The sequence below is a fragment of the Doryrhamphus excisus genome, chromosome 4, assembly GCF_030265055.1.
Source record: "Doryrhamphus excisus isolate RoL2022-K1 chromosome 4, RoL_Dexc_1.0, whole genome shotgun sequence".
NCBI classification, from domain to species: Eukaryota; Metazoa; Chordata; class Actinopteri; order Syngnathiformes; family Syngnathidae; genus Doryrhamphus; species Doryrhamphus excisus.
The window spans coordinates 16,367,115-16,380,851 of record NC_080469.1 but is presented as its reverse complement, the minus strand read 5'-3'; the positions used below and the strand labels follow the sequence as shown (position 1 = coordinate 16,380,851).

The following is a 13,737-nucleotide window of genomic DNA, read 5'->3' as shown; positions in this document are numbered from 1 at the left end:
ATTAAACATATTGGAGAGTACCATCATCATCATTACAGTATATTTGATTATTACTGATTTTCAGAACATGATCCATTTATAAACACATTTTTTAAATAAACACAGACATTTGCAAAGACATAAAAAATGACTAAACTAATAACTAAGATGTTATTAAATTTGAGATTTTCATTAACAAATTGGCACTTGTCATCATAGTACAATGTGTGATTTAACGATCATGATTTGTAAGGTTAATCAACAGATTAATAATGTTATAATGTATTAATAATAATGTTGTGCATCAACACAGATGAAGCCACCCAGCCACTAAAGGTTTCAAAGAAAAAAAGAAACGAGCCAAAACAAAAAAACAAAACAGAAAAGAAAAGAAATCTGGTCCTATAATAATACTTGACTGGAAAATGGTTATAAAAATAAACATAAGGCCGCAGCAAAGTAAATGCTTTGTGAATGTGCACTGACTGAGTCACCGTGGAGGCGCTGGTGTGCTTCCAACATGGAAGAGGAAACATGAGGTTAGATGTTCACTGATAACACAGGTTTTGTGAACTGTGAAGGAACGACATGATTTGATTGTGCAGCCAAATGACAAAGGACACCACTGAAATCCTGTAAACCTCAGCATGTCAAGCCACTAGCAAAAACAATTTATAGCAACCTAATGTCTTCATCTCATGTGATAACAGTATGATTTCACCTATCCGTATCTGTTTCTCGACTCACATGGACTGCAAAAGCATATGTACACACTACACTACTACGTGGAGGCACTGTTAGATGTACACTACTACGCTTCATGCAACCAAATTTTCCACATTCTTCCATGTGACCCACTTCAAATACGTGTCATGGCAGAGTAAGCGGAAAATAAACGCACAGAGACAAATATCCTCACATTTGAATGAAGCCTCGATCACAACTGGCACTGTAGTGGAAAAAATAGAATGGAAATACATCATCAGCCTACCGTCAACTAAAAAAATAATAAGGGAAAACGTTTGGGGGGAATTTTGCCCTTGAAAATCCTTCAAAAAACGCCAAAAAAGTGCAGTACAGTGCATAATGTGACCTGCATCGCTACAGCAACATTGTTATGCCAAATAATTACTTTCCTGGTGTAGTGACACCTCGCCACACATCGGCTAGCTACTAGCCGGCTAGCAACTAACCTCACCACACATTCCTCACAGTGCATCAGCTCTGCGCTCAAAATGTATTGGGCCACTTGCCACTTTATTTTTGAGTTTGGTTTCTATGTTGCTTTGTGAAATTAAATCACCCAGGAAGGACAGGAAGGTCACAACATGTATCAGGTCAATAGGTGTGTCCTGTTATGTTAATTTTTAAAATCTATTTTTATATCTTTAGAACTCAACAGAAAAAGACATGTGTTCATGTCTCACATGAACGTTGATGATGGGCAACATCCCCCCCCAAAAGTGCAGTTTTCCTTTCAAGTGAATGATGAATGTACACCTGGTACATACAATAAGGGTGTTACTGATGCAAAATATTAGCCATTTCATTTTTTTTTTGTATGAACTCTATAGTTCTTTAGCAAGCTCTAGATCAACGGTGATCAAACTCCAGCCAAGAAGAGCATTTGATCAAGTGTGCCATGAAATAGTAAAAACTGGTAAAACCTCAGGATCTGTTATAAAAAGTGCAAAAAATATATATTTAACCCAGCCTACTTGCATGCTTACACTTAGCATACTTAACTGCAAAATGCAGTGCAGCTAACTGGAGTTGTTATAATTCACCAAAAAAAACTACAGAAGAGAAAACCTATAAATATTGCAATTGTCACTTCCAGAAAGTCAAAACTTGTGTCCTTGAAGTTGAATGTGGGAATTGAAACTGAGCCCTACAAATGCTCATAATATGTAATAATATACTATTTGCTCCATCAATTACTATGGCTATCTGAGGACTTTGATTAGGGCTGCCCCAGATAGGGAAAACTGTGCTACACTGCAATTAGTGGAAATCAAGTCAAAATGTTTCTTACTAGGCACTTTTATCATACAAAATGTGTTTACTTTAAGTTTACCTTATGTATAGATATATTAACATAACCTGATTGGTCTAAGATAAAGGTGAGGTGGCTGGTGAGAAAAAAAGATTTAAATTTTAGCATAGATTTCCACTTTATACAGTGTAGACGCTGTTAGAAGTTACTAGGATCCTTTATAATAGTATACAGAATTCCAAAAGTCCCTTTAGCTATAATTTGGCTAGTTTGTTGAGTTAGTCGATCTCTGGTGTTCCTTTTTGCAGCTGCATAGCTCTTAATACATTTGACCTGAAGCAATGCACCCCCTACTCCTGCTTAATTAACAAGAAATATTGAAAATGATTAATTGATGAATGAATTTTATAGTGATTCCGGGTCAAAAATGTGTTTTACATTGCCACGTTTTGATACAGTTTCACTAAGAAATAGATAATCATCCTACATACCTTTTATTCCAGTCTGATGTTGGCATTCTACCCTTTGAATGGCTTCAATTTGTGCATTTTTGTCCACTCACAATGATTATGGTTTAAGACTGTATAGTCATTTAATACCAGATCGAAGGGGAATGTTTTAACAACCACGATAAAGCAGTATCCAAAGTAAAAAAAAAAAAAATACATTAAACCAATGATAAAGCCTCAGTGCATGGATTCTTTAAGATTCAACACTGCAAATGCACAAAATAATCCTCAAATGTACTTATTTGGGGTATGCGTACCCCACTTTGGGAACCTAGGGTGTACCTGAACAACTCAACTCAAACAGAAGAGGGTGCATCGATCATCAAATGCGCAAACAATGTACCGTAATGCTGAAGTTGACTGCCAAGTCAAACTAAAAAGTATGTGTTGTGTTCACAAGATATGGGTCACGGTAGGTACCGGTAAATGTAAATATAGTATAGGCACTAAATTATAATTACATATTAAGACATGCAGTGAATTTTAGCTACATCTTCAACACTACTTTGTGTCATAAAGTGATGACTTATGGATTCTTTTGCATTATACCAACCTGACTAGTAAATAAGACTGATTCGCCCTCCTGTGCCAGACAGGATGTAGTGTCAATCACCATTACAATAAGTCCTCTCTCAGAGGTAAAGCAAATCATTTGTTAAGAAGGAATGTTGTATTTGCTATTACTAGTGTAGTGGTTCACACAGCTGACTGAGATTGATTGGTAATCAGTCCAGAATGTTGTCTCCCTTTTGCGTTAGGTCCGTTGAGATAGGCTTCAGCCACTGGAATGACATATGCTTAGATTCCTTATGTTTATTGGCTCTGCAGCCACTGGGCCCTCAGTTCCTCCACTTCCAGGCCGTACCAGTCATGAAGCTTGGTAAAGCATCCCGTGCCGGGGCAGACGGGGCTCTCCAGAGAGGCTCCTCTTCTTCTGGGTGGCACCGGTGGCGCCTTCACCCCGTTGGCCCTGTGACCCATCCCCATGCAGCCATTCCCAGATTGACCCCCGCCCTCCCAGGCCACACAGGAGGACACTACATCAGAGGAACCGTTGGCTAAGCCCGAGTGTGGTTTGCTCCACGCGACACCGTTCTCCTTAGAAGATCCGGATATGAGCTGGGAATCATCCTGGTGGTTCTTTTGACTAGAAGCTGATGTGGAAGAGAAGCTTGATGATGATGATGACAAAGAGGATGATGTTGAAGATGCTCCAGATCTTGATTTGGACCCTCGCTTGGATGTCCTCGCCCTGCTTCCGTTTGCAGCCTCCTGGATCTCCTCCAGCTGCCTCTCCAGCTCCTTCACCACCAGCCTCATGTAGTCAAAACTAGCTCGTGACAAAGCCTTCACCCACGACTCCATGGCGGCCTGATTGTCAGCCGCCATCTTGTACACCCGAGCCCTGGCGCAGTCAAACTTGATGGCGAAGGCGAACTCCTCGGCCGACTCGCAGAGCTCCACGGTGCACCCCTCCAGAACGATGACACCGATGGGCTCGCGTCCGTCACGCTCCTCAAAGTAGAAGAGCATGTTTCCCTTCAGGACGAACCAGCGGCGGTGGTAGGCTGTGTTGCGCTCGCCCTTTTTGAACAGGAAGCCTGTCTTGTCGGGCGGTGAGTCGCAGGTGGCGTAGTGAGCCACGCTGCGTTCGTTCAGCTTCATCGTCGCTCCTCTTCTTCTTCCTCGCCGTGTGCTTTATTCATCTGTAAGCCATTGGAAAGGCAGACATTTCAGATTTAAGTCTTTCACAATAGGATAAACTTTGCTTTGGAGTCACATGCGCTACCATAAACTGGGTCACAGCCTTTGGTAAACAACACACAGTCAACACAGGGCATCCTCTTTACCTAAACTCATAATTTCACGATTGAATTTTAGAAAAATATATACAGGCTCATACATAGATATCCATATCTTGTTGGATACGGAGGTAAATATGAAATATGTGAAGGTATAACAAATTCTTGCCATGATATACAAAATGAAAATAACTGAAGGTGGAAGTGTAGCCCCCCTACTAGCTACCAGGTTCTCTCTGCAGTTGAGTGAATAAACGCCCCAGGCCACCATATGAAATATGAAAAACCCTACTCATCTAAAACTATTAGTGACTTACGTGCCAAGTTGTCTCCTGCGTCCATCATCGTTTGTTTACAAACCTTCAAATATCATATCTCCACACTATTTCACAAAAAAACATGACTAAAACAACAGTTTATGTTACATGGAAAATAACATGTCGCTGTTATGTCCTACACCCAGGTAATGATTCAGGCTTTGTCGCCACCCTTTTTTTGGCACATCAGCACTTTGCTCAGACTGGAAAAACGTTGAAGTAAAAAGACAGAGTATACAAGCAAAGTATCTAGTACACAATTTTTGTTATTCGCGGTGTACCGTTTCCCCAGTTTGACTGGCTCGAGACAATATACACTTTAACTGCGGCAGAGTTCACAAAAACACAATAAACCTCAGTAGCGATGTCAGCTAGCACCGTTAGCGACCCGATTACAATATGGACAACGTAAATGTTAGCTTTAAACACGTTACCCGTTACAAAAGATGCTTCGTCTCGGTTAAATCCTAGAAATCCTAGAACAATAATTTATCTATCTTCCTTCTTTCTCCCATTTTTTTCCAGGTCACATGACCAACAAGGAGCGCTCATGTTCTATTAACGGAACCAGTTAGATGGGCGGGATATGTGACTGCTGCTTCCCTTCCTTCCTGGTATAGGTGGCATCCAAATAGAATAACATGAAACGAGCGTATCCCATCGCTGCCCTTGGAAAGGTGGGATGTCGACTATCAAATGTGTGACTGCAACCGCTGCATGGATACAAAAAAAGTAAAAATATACAGACTTTATGTACAGACATTATACAACATTTACACAAAAGTGCACAGTTCAGACAAAATGAATACTTCAACTTATTTTTAAATGCAAGGTAACAACATTTGCTGATAATGACACCCTATAGGCATGTTACATAGCATTCATTCATTCATTTTCTACCGCTTTTTCCTCACGAGGGTCGCGGGGGTGCTGGAGCCTATCCCAGCTGTCTTTGGGCGAGAGGTGGGGTACACCCTGGACTGGTCACCAGCCAATCACAGGGCACATATAAACAAACAACCATTCACACTCACATTCATACCTATGGACAATTTGGAGTCGCCAATTAACCTTGCATGTTTTTGGAATGTGGGAGGAAACCGGAGTACCCGGAGAAAACCCACGCATGCACAGGGAGAACATGCAAACTCCACACAGAGATGGCCAAGGGTGGAATCGAACCCTGGTCCTCCTTGCTGTGAGGTCTGTGTGCTAACCACTCGACCGCCGTGCCGCCCGTTACATAGCATATATACATATAAAATCTATTTCATGGTCTATGAAATAGATATGGTCAATTTTATATATAATTTTCATTGTGCATGGATAGATCCCTTGTAATTGTACACACCAGGTGTTTTTCTAATTCATGTCATATATTCATAACATTTAATTTCAGCCAATTAAGGCAAATCTTATCTAAATGAACTTGAAGATCATTTCCAACAAGAGCTACACAACCCCAAGCATACCAACACATTCACACACACACACACACACACACACACACACACGGTATATGGATATACGCTGTTGCCCTCGGGTACACAACACTGGCCGCCTGCACATTAGAAGCATTGTCATGTTTTGCCTTGAGAGCCTTCCGCCATAGCAGCTTGCCAAGTAAGAGTGACATGCATGAATGAATGTACCAATGGACGCGTATCCAACTTGTTCACTTGACAAAACAGATGTGAGTTGACACTTTACAATGGTACAAATTTGGACTGGAAGCTGAGGCTGCCTTCAGGGTGCCAGTGGTGGCATGCATGAGGCAATTCTGATGCCAGAAGACTTTGGGTAGAGAAATGCACACAAGTAAGCTATGGCAGCAGTCTTGATCTTCCATGCAATGAGGAGTCTTACTGTCCAGGTCAAACCATCCTGGGGAGTTGCAGGTATAGTACCTTATGTATTGGATCAATGAGGCCAATATTTTTGCAGTCTGTATTGAATAAAATGAATAAATAAATGCCCACTTTTTCATGCTTTACTATGGATGGTAATTCCAAAAATATTGTATATTATATGTAGTATTCCAGTCATGAGGGATCACTAATGTTACATTGATGAGACATGACATTAGATGACCTTCACACTCCGTGTCATGTCCGGCATGACGTAGTTGTCCTCGCATTCAGTGTGGCAGTGGTAAGGTTTGGCCTCTTACTTTGTCCTTCTTCCACACTTCGTTTGAAATTCTTTCTGTTCAGAATAACTACATTGGAGAGGCTAACTTGTCAGCTTGGTAACTTGCTATGCTAGCGGCAGCCGTCTCTTATGTTCCTGCTGGGTTCCCCTAGCCTGTGCATTACAGTTGAGCACTGCGTTGTTCACGCAGAATAACAGGAGTGTAAAGGTGACTATAGGGGTGTTATATCATGTCTACAGGGCTCTAATAATTGTAAAAAATGTCTAGAAAGTCATAAACAGCAGAATGTCTGATAAATATCGGTACCGATACTTAAAAGTACATACATAAAACATAAAAATGCAATATCGGTTGATATCGGTATTGTGAAAACCAATGTTAAAGAAATGCTGTATACCGCACATATATGTGCCACATACTAATACTCGGTATCGGTAATTGAGAGTTGGACAATATCGGCATATCGGTTTTCGGCAAAAAAGCCAATATCGGACCTTTCTAATGAACAGGTTTTTTATGAAAATCTATCCTTTGCCGCTTATTCTCACTAGAGTCGCGGGTATGCTGGAGCCTATCCCAGCTGCCTTTCAGTGAGAGGCGGGGTACACGGGGGGGACGACGGGGACTGGTGGCCAGCCAATCACAGGGCACATATAGACAAACAACCATTCACACTCACATTCATACCTATGGACAATTTAGAGTCGCCAATTAACCTAGCATGTTTTTGGAATGTGGGAGGAAACCGGAGTACCTGGAGAAAACCCACGCATGCACGGGGAGAACATGCAAACTCCAGATGTCCAAGCGCGGAATTGAACCCAGATCTTCTTCCCGATCTCCTGACTGTGTGGCCTACATGCTAACCACTCATTCACTGTGCAGCCCTTTCTAAGAAAAATATTGCATTTATTAATATTGAATACTACTAAATTCACTTATCGTGGTCGGGTCTGGAACTGGTTAACCTCGATAAATGAGTGATGACTAACCATTTGGAATGTACTAAATGACAGATGTCCAACAGGTAGTTGGTAGTAGGTAGACTGGTAGGAAAACATCAGTAGGTGATGACAGAAACATTTATCAGTCCATAACACCTGACAGACGGATTCTAATTATATTGCTATTGACCTTAGTATAAGAGTTTTAAATCCCATTGTACGTGTGTATACTGTACATTCAAAAACACTTTCCATTCTTAAAAGCATGAAGGTAATTTTCGCCTCCACTCTCTCAAATATTCCATAACCTTTGACATTCTGTGCCGTCGCCATAGCCTTCTAAATTCTCCTATCCTGACCTTCACATTTATAATAGCAGCCATATTGCCGCTGACCGTGAATTTGCTCTAACTCATGGAGAGAGCTGTTGGCCTTTGGTGGTCTCATCACACTAATCTCGCAATTAACTGATGCAGCTGCCGATGCCATTTCCATTTCCCTTGAAAAAAAGATCTGCCCCACGCCGCTTTTGGTCTAACTATGATTAATCGTGCAATGCTCTGGAGGATGCTTTCATTTCCTGTGTTTTGACTATAAGTTCTGAGAGTGTGAGAGCACAGATGGAGACTAGATGAGCATAAATGACACACAGACAAGTTGAAGTGCAAAGTATTTACTTCTCATCATTGCTTCTGCATCAGTTTGCTGACACATATAGCAAAAACATCACAGATGTCTTTTATGAGACACTCCAGTGGGAAAATTATAGAATGTACCTCATTTTTTGGGGGGGGGATTCTTTACATGTTATTTTTAGATTTACTGATCCAAACTGAACTGCTGACTTTTGATCATCGAGTCGTATGAATATCCATTTTTGTATTTGGTTTCCATGCTTTAGTTATACAGTGGAACCTCTAAAATCACACACAATCCGTTTATTTGTTTGGATTTGGAAGCAATTATTCCCATTAGAGATAACAAAAGTTCCAGAGTTCCAGAGTCAAAATGTCACCATCAAAAACAATATTATTGTTTGTGTGTATTCCCATGTGACATTTTAACATTGTTACTGTCATACAAGTGAAAAGCTAAGTTCCAATTAGGACCTAAAAAAAACCATAACACTTAACTTTACTAGATGTCATATGAAAACATTGCAAAATGTACAAACTAAAACCTCCATGCTCGTTGTTACTTTTGCAGTGTATTCTTTTCTTTTTGGGGGGAAAAAGCCAAAGGGAAGCAGAACATATGAAGAGGGAATGTGAACTGCGTATTAGTGTGACAGTGGTCCTTTTTTGGTATAAAAGAGTTGCAAAAAATCCAAAGAAAAAGCAAATCACACATTTAATCCTTTGATATTGGCTGAATTGAAATCTTGTGAGGTTAGATGGAATCTTATTCGTTAAGCGTGACGGTGGACTTTTTTGTGTTGCAAAAAAGTCGCAAAAAAGCAAAACCCGCATTTAAGACTGAATCCTTTTATGCTGGATGAACTTAGACCTTATGAGTAGGGATATCCGATATTGGCTTTTTTTTCAGAAAACCAATATGCCGATATTGTCCAACTCTCAATTTTCGATACCGATAGGTGTAACATGACATATCTCCTGTGGTGGAATGAACACATATGTGTTGTATGCAGCATTTTTATTATCTAGAAAAACATCTGATACCAATATCACATTTTCATGCTGATATCGGACCGCTAATTATCGGTTCCGATAATTCGGACATCCCTATTTATGAGGTATGATAAGTGAGGCCGTTTGTGCTGTGCTAAAATCTATTGTAACGGCAAACCTTTTTTTGAATAAGTGTTGCAAAAATCCCAAAAGCTCAAGAAAAAGCACATCACATGCACAGATTTAGTCATTAGATGCAGGCTGAGCTCTCATATAGTACAAAGTTCATTCATTCATTCATTCATTTAAAGCGTAAAAGTCAATTGTTGATTTAAAAGGTTCCACTGTACTGACAAAATGAGAATGTGTTATTGTTCATGTTAGCGATGTGTGTGTGTGTGTGTGGAGCAGAGTGGGCTCTCTGCGTCAAATGCATAGAAAAAGTCGGTGAAGGAAGGACAAAGTGAGCGCTCACGTTCGCCATTCTTGCAGCGCTTCTTTCCTCACGCCATTGATGTTCTCCACTTTCATTCTCCGTCTGCACAGCGTCTCTCCTCCCGCTGATTGCGGGGCGCAGTGACATGTTTCAGTCGTCTTCAGTCGTGATATCAAAAATATCCTCTATTCAAATGTTAAAAGTCTCTGTAGAAAAAAAATGCTTGAAATATAGAGATATCAAACATGCTCATGTAGATTTGCATACACGGAAAAATTTGATGCAAATTATTACTTCCATCAGAATCAGCATTGTTTTATCTGTGTGGGGGCGGGGCAGAAAGTAAGAAAACACACCGGTAGCTTGCTTGGCACATCCTAGTGATATGTATGATGGATATATTGTTTAGACACAAAGCAGCCACCATCATTCATCTTCCTCTTATTTAAGTGTAACGTGCATATGCTGCAGGACATCATATTTGAAATTAGCAGAGACCTCCAGGAACTGCTAATTCGTACAGATTACTGCGTCTCCATTGGACACTTATTCATATCGCTTTATAAAAATGTTATATAAAAACCTTTTCCAGCGAGGGTCATGTCGTGAAAAATGAAAGGACGCAGGAGCTGCTTTGATTTTTTGTAAATATGTTAAAAGTTATATATTAACAAAAAACAGTTGATTACCATTTTTTGCTTTTATTTGCCAAATATTTCGACTTTCATCTTTAATAATTCTAAATTCATTTCATAATATTAGGACTTTATTGCCATACTATTAAATACATACTATATATATACTATACTATATTACATATTTTTATTTTATTTTTTTAAATTTTCATCACGATAGTGTGAGTTTATTCCTGTAAAAGTGCAACTATTTTTGTAAATGACTGAATGAATATTTTGACTTACGGCTGTTTTTTTTTATTGAAAACTTTTAATAAATTATGATTTTATTCTTACATTCTGACTTCATTCTTACAAGATTGTAACTTTTTCCACAACCTTTGTTTCGCAAAATATTTCAAACTTTCTATATATTCTATATTTTCCTCATATTATACCATTATCCTCATAAAATTATGACTTTTCATTAGATTCCAACTTTTTACTCTTAATATTTTGACTTTATTATTGTAAAATTACAGCACTTTTTAAAAATGTCTACTGTTTATTATAATTTTCTTCTTATATTTGCACATTATTGTAAGATTACAACTTTTTCCAAGACCTTATATTCCAAAAATGTAAATTTTATCAATTGTTTTGTTTACTTCACAAAATATTACAACTTAAAAAAATACTGTATTTTTCTATATATTTGTTCTATATTCTATATACCTTAGACAACTAAAATTACGTTATTTTTCTTTACATTATAACATGGTCCTCAGACATTTTGTTAGATTCCAACTTTTTCCTCATAATATTTTGACTTTATTCTTGTGACATTACTGTTGATTTTTAGAATGTGCCGCTGTATTTTTGAGAACCCAATATTTTGAGTACAACCCACAGGGAAATGTCCCTCATTTCACTAAGCCTGAAAATGTTGTTGTTGTTGAAGTGCTCCAAATTCACAGCCTTGATTCATCTCCTGTTGGTCGCCAGCCTTCCAAAATAAGATTGATGCTTGGTTTCCTCGCCTCCGCCCAAACGAGCACCCCGCTTGCAGGTGTCGCTGAAGGGTCTCGGAGGGGACCTGCGGTGGAATGAAAAAGAGCAAAGGCATAAGTGCCACAATGTGATATGACACAGACAAGAGACACTTGACTGAGTGCTAACAACAATTTGCACTGAGGGAAATGAAAGTATGGTGACACACACACACACACACCACCCAGCCTGTTAATGAGCCATCTGGTGCATTTCCCTCCATGGACAAAAAAGCCTAAAACATTCTCCTTCGTGACAAGACAGTCTTAATGGCTACTTTTTTCATCTTGTTGAATCAGTCCTGCAAAGCAGATGTGGCATCTGTAAAGCCGGAGTTTCCACCCCAGGAGAATTCAAAGTGTGGCTGTAATTAGCTGCACAATATGACTGATCACACCCTTTGTCACAGTTAGAGGTCATTATCACGGGGGCACACTGCCAACAGATCATGCCTGACACCTGTAAATCCAAAGCTCACATGACATCTGTAAAGCTGGAGTTGACGCAGTTTGACGCATTTAAGACACAACAGACATCGCTACACAACTTCAGCACACACTGCAGGCAGAGCAGACACGGTGTCTTTCCCCTCAGGAAAACAATTGTGCTATGGCTGTTAAAAGCTTAATAACGGCAGATACTACCATGACGTCCTGACGTGAGGTGTCACAATATTAACATTTTCTCGTTCATGGGCGCTAGGCCTGGCACAATAGCTGATTAATAAATCACACAATAAATGAAAATAAGCTTGAACATTTTGCCGGCGTCAATACACAACACACTAATATCGCAGGACACATATAGACAAACAATTCATACCTATGGACAATAAGGAGTCGCCAATTAACATGCATGTTTTTGGAATGTGGGATGCCGGTTTATCCTTTATGCTGGAGCCGATGCTGGAGCCGATCGCAGCTGTCTTTGGGCGAGAGCCGGGGTACACCCTGGACTGGTGCCAGGTTTTTTCATTCTACTTTTCTTAAGTAATATTAAAATATTGTCTCGTCTGGTAGACCTAATCTCGGGTTTGGTCGCATCTTGTCTTGTGACACCCTGAGTCTTTACCACAACACACTTTGCATGATATGGTTGATGGTGGAGCGGCAAAATAAAGTTTTTTTTTAAATTACATGACAACAACGTTCAGTAATACGTTTTATGAATGGCCATATGCTATATCAGCAATGTCAACGTTGTGTGGGTCGTCACACATATCATTACAGTAAATGGCCCTTTGTAGACATCATGTGACATCAGTCAATTGTGCCCTGAAATTCGATGGCGACCAGTCCAGGGTGTACCCTGCCTCTCGCCTAAAGACAGCTAGGATAGGCTCCAGCATGCTTGGGACCCTCGTGAGAAGTGGAATAGAAAATGGATGGATATATGTTGTATCTGTATCTGATTTGTAACTTGCATACTTTTTATATACATGTACAATGTGCATAAATAATCATTCATTCATTTTCTACCGCTTTTTCCTCACGAGGATCGCGGGGGTGCTGCGGCCTATCCGAGAGGCGGGTACACCCTGGTCGCCAGCCAATCACAGGGCACATATAGACAAACAACCATTCACACTCACATTCATACCTATGGTCAATTTGGAGTTGCCAATTAACCTAGCATGTTTTTGGAATGTGGGAGGAAACCGGAGTACCCGGAGAAAACCCACGCATGCACAAGGAGAACATGCAAACTCCACACAGAGATGCCCAAGGGTGGACTTGAACCCTGGTCTCCTAGTTGTGAGGTCTGTGCGCTAACCACTCCACCGCTGTGCAGCCCGCATAAATAATCATATTTATATAATGTAGGAAATATATATTCTCTGTTGGGCTGCACGGTGTGCGAGTGGTTAGCACGCAGGCCTCACAGCTAGAAGACCGGAGTTCAATTCCACCATTGGCCATCTCTGTGTGGAGTTTGCATGTTCTGCCCGTGCATGCGTGGGTTTTCTCCGGTTTCCTCCCACAATCTCAAAACATGCTAGGTTAATTGATGACTCCAAATTGTCCATAGGTATGAATGTGAGTGTGAATGGTTGTTTGTCTATATGTGCCCTGTGATTGGCTGGCGTGTGTACCCCGCCTCTCGCCCGAAGACAGCTGGGATAGGCTCCAGCACCCCCATGACCCTTGTGAGGATAAGCAGTAGAATATGAATGAATGAATATTCTCTATTTGCAGTAGGGGGTAGATCCTCCTAAAACATCCTTGGGGAAACCCTGTATGACATACCTGTACAGCTGACTTTTACGGGTGTGAAATAGTATTTTTTCGAAGTACTAACAAAAATAGTCAC

The 13,737-nt window shown here is 40.2% G+C and overlaps 1 protein-coding gene across 7 annotated transcripts in view; it reads right to left on the bottom strand.

Moving 5' to 3' along the window:
* Positions 1 to 3,170: 3,170 nt before the first annotated feature.
* Positions 3,171 to 13,737, bottom strand: part of pheta1 (PH domain containing endocytic trafficking adaptor 1) — a 28,284-nt gene continuing 17,717 nt past the window's right edge. For 2 of the 7 annotated variants that reach the window (XR_009129711.1, XR_009129713.1), the window contains 2 exons: positions 9,803 to 11,473; positions 4,604 to 5,316 (listed from right to left, as the gene is read on the bottom strand). Coding sequence is in view for 4 of the 7 variants with exons in the window: in XM_058072081.1 (XP_057928064.1) it covers positions 3,298 to 4,149 (852 nt within the window). In the remaining 3 variants the exon portion in view is untranslated. Of the gene's footprint in view, positions 4,191 to 4,603; positions 5,317 to 9,802; positions 11,474 to 13,737 lie in introns of those variants that run through there. The other 5 variants (XM_058072081.1, XM_058072079.1, XM_058072082.1 and 2 more) reach the window with 5 other exon arrangements.